Genomic DNA, 7,148 nt, shown 5'->3' on the forward strand with positions numbered 1-7,148 from the left:
AAACCTTAGGTGTGGAGCTTACAAAATATTATATGGGGTTATGACTCCTTAATTGTAAGTGTATACTAACATTTTATCGTCCCTTTGGTAGAATAATTTCATTTAATTTAATTACAGGATGGAGCCAAACAACATGGAGGTATTTCAGGGTCTATTTGTAAAACGGCTCCTTTGACCAGTAACTCACTTTTAGACATGCAAGCATACGGCCGCCAGGTAAGCAGGAAGGACGGAGCAGCTGTTGCTTTCTCTGTGCAGCATTGAGTATTGGACAGCAACGCAGTAATTTTTGAATAGTAGAGGTGTGTTAGTTTTAAAATGAGGCTAAAGTTATAATACTAAGACTGGTAAAGAGAACAGCGTCTTCGAGTCATCAGAGCGCATTAACATAGCAGCTGATCTGGATAATATTAAAAAAAAAAGAACTTCTTGATACACTTTAAGAAAATTTAAGTTCCAAAAATTGAAGTGACTCTTTTGGGAAAGAAAATATAAGACTGCCAAATGCTTCGTCTCAATTTCTTAATTTTTTGAAATGGCCCGAAAATGTATTAGTATGTGACCACCACCAAGTACATTTACAACTTTCAAGAAGCAATCCTTTTTGGTATTTAGGAATGTCAAATACATTCAGTTACCTGGATAAGATAGGCTATGAAACTATTATTGAGATGAGAAATATCTGTTGTTGTGAAACCATGCATTGAAACAGATACTCAGATATCTAAAGGATATAACCTAGTAATGTTATTCTGAAATGTAGCCAGTATAGTGAGTAACTGGCATTTAATTTCAGATCCACAGGTGTAAAAATAAAGGCAGAAATCTAGACTTAGGAATAACCAGGTGTACCCTTTTTACTGTCACTTACGCAAAGTCATTATTACCTGGAAGCCTGAAAAGATCACTTAATTTCCTTTTAGCCTGTTTCCTCATTTGTTAAAAAGAGAGAGAATGGGATGATGATGATGATTCTGTTTTATATATATCAGAATTGTTCTTAAAAAACTGAAAAGCTACTGAAAACCAAAGCAGTTTATAGAGATTATTATTATTATTTAAAGCATATATGTAAAATTTGTAAAATAATAAACTACTGTTACTTTGCAAGTGTAGCTATTCCACATATACATTTATTTCAGATACATTTTACACATTAAAATTAGATTAGACATGCAATCAACCTAAATATAAAACTATTCCCCCAAACTTTGGTGTATTCCAAGTAAGTTAGTAATCAGATTGAATATATAAAAGTAACAGAATAATTGTCAAGATAACTACAAAACTTCTGTTACATAGATTCACTGAAAATAATACATTAGATCCCTCTCTCACTCCAACCAGGCACGAGGGAATTAAAAATTTTACATCTGGGCTATAGAGAAAGCACTTGTACTTTATCATAAATATTCCTATTTAAACTGAGAAAAGTTGATCAATCATAATTTGGAGTACCCAGTTAAAAAGTTACATGAGTAAGTTCAGTTTGTGAAAATTCATCTAATTGTATATTTTATGTGTACTTTTCTTCATGTATGCTATAATAAATATAATATTGTTTTGTGTCAGTAAAAAGCTTAAATAAAGTATCTGTCTTCCATGGGACAAAAATTTCCAGAATTAACTTTGAAAATTGTTTTATAGCCCACCTGGTGCTACTCAAAGTACATAGAAGCCTTAGCACATGAGAGAATTCTTCTTAAAATTCAAGAAGAGCTGGAAAGAAGGTTGTTTACAGGTAATTTTTGCCTTTTGCTTCCAGGGTTGCTTTGTTATCTTCTATCACAGGTTATTTTTAAAAAGACTTTGCCAGTACTCAATTTACTGTTTTCCTTCTTTCACCATCTCCTACAAAATTTAAACCTAATACCTCAAATTTGTCTTTGAAAACAGCCATACCTTTCTACTCCACCTAGAGTGAGTTTCTGGTGATAGTGTATCTTCAGCTCTTCTTTCTCATTTATCGAGTTCTGGAATAAATCCTCCCCCAACTGCTCTGACCTCCAAGTCAGGAGAATTTCAATGAGTGAATTTCTCTTTCTTCCTGTCTCTTAGTCTTTCTTCTCTGCAGATGAGGAATATGCTACTGTGGATAGGTGCAAGATAAGTCTTGGTCTAAGAGTAGAACAGTCCCTCCATGCCCGTCTAACACACAGACACACACACACATTCACACCCAGGCACACATGCACACACATACTAACACACTTGTGGGCAGGGGCATCATACTTCCTTCTGAATGGCACAATCTCGTGGGAAGTAAGTCCTCAGGAGAATGTTTATTATTTCTATTTACTCTTTATATACACTTCCACAAAAAAACATGTAAGGAAAAATGTACTCTAGTTCAGTTTTCCCAAACTCAGCTTTTCCAAGGTGGGAAAATAAGAAGGAAATGAAAATAAAAGAAAGAAGGGAAAATTAAGCCAATGACCAATCTTCCATACTGATACTGGTGTAAATGATTGTACCATTTGGTCGGATTCCAACTTTAGAGTTTAACAATGCATTTGCAAAGTTAGGATAGTAGTATAAAGGTAGAATAGCTGTAACTTGGTGGCACAATACTTGAAAAGCCTAGAAGTCCCTTTTATCTTTGGTCATGCAGCTTAACTTTTGATTTCTTAAAATCCTTAGTTGTCTGGTTGTTGGGAGGATTCTTTGATCAAGCCTTCATGCTTCTAGTGTCCTCACTGTTTTCCCTTCTGGTTTTCTCTAACCACTGCACCCTTCTGCAGATCCCCCCAACCTTAGAATAACCTCATAGCATCCGTAGCATTTAGGGTTTGCTAGCACATCTGTTAACGTTTTTGATCCTCACAACTCTTTGTAAGCTTTTTGTTGGGGATTTACATTTTCTATTGCTGCTAATGGTTTCATCCACTTGTTTTTTTTCTACAGGAATTTTTTAAGGCAAATTTAACTGACTCGACAAACTCCCGTGATTTGGTCTGCACTAGAGCAAGCTTGCCATCGAAATAAAGTTTGACTTGTTCTACTCTCATAGTTTTAAAATTAAAAGTATTCTGTATACATGGTAAACAATATTATACAAATTTAAAAACTCATTCAGAATAAAGTCACTACTGTCTAGGTTAGAAGGATCTAAATGTTTTGCAGCCACCGTCCCTAAGAAAGTACAATGTAATTTTGCTCAAGTAATGATTGAATAGATATTCCTTAAGTGCTCACTATACTTGGTTGGCAGATATATTTTAGCCTATAATTGGAGGATTAAATTTCCTAGCTACAAATTGACCCAAAACATAATGGTAAGAGCCTTCCTTATCCCATCTCCAATTCTCAAGGACCCATAAATTCTACTGATAATTGGAGATGTATTAAAGCAAGAGTTCTCACATTATGCGGTAAGATTTACATGTGACATTTGTTAGCAAGGCAGGCTTTTAGGCCCATTCCCTGAGAGTTTGATCCAGAACTTCTTGGGCAGGACCTAGAATTCTCCCTCTTTAACAGACACCTCAGGTGATTCTAATGCAGGTGATTTACAAACCACCACCACCCTTTGAGATAAACTATCAGAGTGGTAAGAGAAGAGCTTTAAAAAGCTCCCCTATTAACTGGAGCTACACATATGGCAGGGAATATTCACATACTCTATGCAGGGTGACAGGGGAAGGTGTAATAGGTGGTCTGGGAGGATGAACCTTTACCATCTTGGACCTCAAGATTTAGGAGCTCTGAGGACTATGACCTGGATTAGTTTTGTAATCTGATGAGCCGCATTGCACTTTTTGTTGCTAAGTGCCATCGAGTTGGTTCCTACTCATAGCAAACTTGTATAGAGTTTCTGAGGAATGGCTGGTGGGTTTGAATCTCAGACCTTACGGTTAGCAGTCCAGTGCTTATCATACAGCACCACACCAGGACCCCACTCTTATACAATCCCAGCTAGTACGTTCGAAGAAAACACTGCCGCTCTCCAAAGAAACACTTTAAAGGGGGAAACAAAAGTCCAATATTAGGAGAAATACCTCAGAGATGATTTTTCTTCTAAAGCAGTGGATTTAGACACACACACACACACACACACACACACACAAACCCTGTAGTTCATGCCCCTTATTTTCCTCATTGCCCTGTTCTCCTTAGTACGCCTGAAGTCTGACATTTTTCAAATATTTAAGAATATTCTATAGTTTGTTTGAACTTCTGGTATGGTGCTGTGGATCAGCACTGGACTGCAAACCACAAGGTCGGAAGTTCAAACCTACCAGCTGCTCCTCAGAAACCCTATTCAGGGCCACTATGAGTCAGAACCAACTCAACAGCACTTATAACAACATAGTAGTTTATTTTATCCTAGAGTAAAACTAAGAAAACAGGTTACTTACCAACTGAACACAAGGTTAGTTTGAACCTCAAGTTTGAACCAGCCTCCCCTCAGAAACTCTTATGTTGTTGTTGTTATTAAATGCTGTCAAGTCAATTCCAACCCATAGCAACCATGTATAGGGTTTCCGAGGAGCAGCTGGTGAGTTTGAACTGTCAACCTTGCAATTCACATGACTTTGCAGTCTAGCGCATTAACCCACAGCATCACACCAGGAGTCCCAGAAACCCTATAGAGAGTAGCTATTGCTTGGAATCGATGGCACTTAAGAACATTAGCTGAAAGTGCTAATTGTGTTATATATATGTTATAGTAGATACTATAACATAAGTGTTACTGCCAATTATATATATATATATATAAAATATATATGTACAATATATATAATTACATATATATACTATATACATATAGTATATATATACATATGTTGTTGTTAAGTGCCTTCAAGTCGGTTCCGACCCATAGCGACCCTGTACAGGGTTTCCGAGGGTGTAAATCCTTAGGGGAGTAGAAAGCCTCATCTTTCTCCCGTGGAGTGGCTGGTAGTTTCAAACCGCTGACCTTAAGGTTCGCAGCCCGATTCGTAACCACTACGCTACCAGATATATAATTGGCAGTAACTCTTATGTTATAGTATCTACTTATTCAAAGAATCTCTTTGTAGATCAAATGGTTAAACATGCCATTGTCAGCCAAAAGGTTGGCGGTTTGAACCCACGCTGTGGTGTGTGGGAAGACAGGTTTAGAAATCTTCTTCTGAAAGGTCACAGCCATGGACCATGTGGAGCAGATCTACTCTGCATACATGGGGTCCCCAGGAGAAGGAATTAACCTGAAGGGAATAGCAACAACAATCTACTTGTTTACTTTTGTCTCTCATCCCTACTAAAGTGGTTATTGGACTTTGTAGTTCAGCATCTTACACAGGACCTAGAAAATAGGTGTTCAGTAAATAGTTACTGAGTAAACAAAGGAAATATCATTGCTGCAAAATTACAGGAAGGTAAAAGTTTGTTCATCTAACAAAGTTCAATATAATGTTACTCAAGAAAATATGCTGTTAGTAATTTTTATAAATATAAATTCATAATAATGCAGTTGTAAGTAAAGTGTATTAACTTTGTTCTGGTGACATTATTTTTGATAGTTAGGAAAACACATGTCTGAAAACACAGTCATAACGACTGTCAGACAAGAGTTTATGCAAAAATGAATGCTTATTAAATCATTTAAGACCCAGGGTTCTCAACTCCAGCACTTACTGGCGTTTGTTATGGTGACTGTCTGTGCATTGTAGGATGTTTAGCATCCTGGGCTCTACACACAACAAGCATGTCTCCAGTCATGACAACAACCCAAATGATCTCCAGATGTTGCCAAATCACACCTCTCTGAGACTCCCTGCTGTAGATTTTGGAATATTTTTATGTTTTCATTTTTAAAGTGTCTGACCACAACGTAGTCTATAAGTTCTAATTTTCTAACATTTTTTAAAAGAGAAAAGAAACATAGCTTACACCTGCTCATCTCATAACACTACCAGCAGGACCTTCTGATGGCTGATGACTCATTTGTTTTGGGGATTTGATGATATTACATCCACTTGAATCATTTCTTTCCCTGTATAGCATCTTCAGAAACATTAAAGGAGATACTCAACTGATGCTTATTGAATTAACAAACCTTTTAAAATTTCTCCTTACTTACATTTATTGTAACATATGCTTTATTTTAGGTAATCATTAACATGTCCATAAATCTGATAAGGGTGTGTAAAATGAATAAATAAATTCTAATTGCACTACAGTTTTGCATCTGAATGTGTTTCTTGATTTTATGAGTTCCAATAAAGAGAAGAACAGTTGAGTTCTGGAAGAGTCCTAAGATTTTAAAATGCACAAATTACTTGTATACTATGCAAATGTATGCCCTTCAATACATAGGAAAATTAAACTCATATGTTATTTGCTTGAATTATTTATTTTTTACTGTGGTTTGAGTGAAAGTTTAAAGAACAAATTAGTTTCCACTCAACAATTTATTCAGTTTTTTGTTTTGTGACATTAGCTGCAATCTCCTCAATGTAACAGCATTGTAACTCCCTGAGTTCCCTGTTTCCATTCATCCTTTCGTTCCTTGTCCTTTCCTACCTTTCAAGTTTTGTTTTGGGGCAAATGCTGCTCTTTTGGTTCCATATGGTTCTGAGGAGAATGTTCCTCATGGGTATTATTGGTCACGTTATAGGTCTGTTTTCTGTTTGACTGAAAGAAGATCCCAGGGGTGGATTCAGATCCAGGTTGGAAGGGTGGCTAAGGGCCACAGTCTCTAAGGTTCCACCAGTCTCTATCAGAACAGTAAGTCTGGTCTTTTTCATGATTTTGATTTTTGTTCTACATTTTCTTTCCTCTATCAAAGACCTTCTATTGTGGTCCCTGGACAGGGAATCAGTTGTAGTAGCTGGGCCCATTAGCCCCTTGGACTAATCCTTTCCCTGAGACTTTGATTTTCTTCACTGTTCTTTGCTCTGCATATGAAGAGACCAATTGTTGCATCTTAGATGGCTGCTTTCAAGCTTTTAAAACCCCAGTCACCAAAGTAGGATTTAGAACATTGTCTTTGTGGATTGTTATGCCAATTTACTTAAGGTCCTCAAAACTAGACTATGGTCTTAAATTTTCATAAATTATCCCTGTGTATATGTAAAGAAAACAAAAATCCTCACCACTGGACCAGTAAACAACATTCTTATCAATGGAGAAAAGATTGAAGTTGTCAAGGACTTCATTCT

At 36.5% G+C, this 7,148-nt stretch overlaps 1 protein-coding gene across 1 annotated transcript in view; it reads left to right on the plus strand.

Annotated features, from left to right (window-relative positions):
- RGS22 (regulator of G-protein signaling 22) overlaps nucleotides 1-7,148 on the plus strand; it is a 184,067-nt gene that overhangs the window by 131,565 nt on the left and 45,354 nt on the right. The window contains exons 22-23 of the mRNA XM_006859251.1: nucleotides 118-216; nucleotides 1,648-1,741. Coding sequence (XP_006859313.1) covers nucleotides 118-216; nucleotides 1,648-1,741 — 193 coding nt within the window. The remainder of the gene's footprint in view (nucleotides 1-117; nucleotides 217-1,647; nucleotides 1,742-7,148) is intronic.

The sequence above is a fragment of the Chrysochloris asiatica genome, unplaced genomic scaffold (assembly GCF_000296735.1).
Source record: "Chrysochloris asiatica unplaced genomic scaffold, ChrAsi1.0 scaffold00031, whole genome shotgun sequence".
Taxonomy (NCBI): Eukaryota; Metazoa; Chordata; class Mammalia; order Afrosoricida; family Chrysochloridae; genus Chrysochloris; species Chrysochloris asiatica.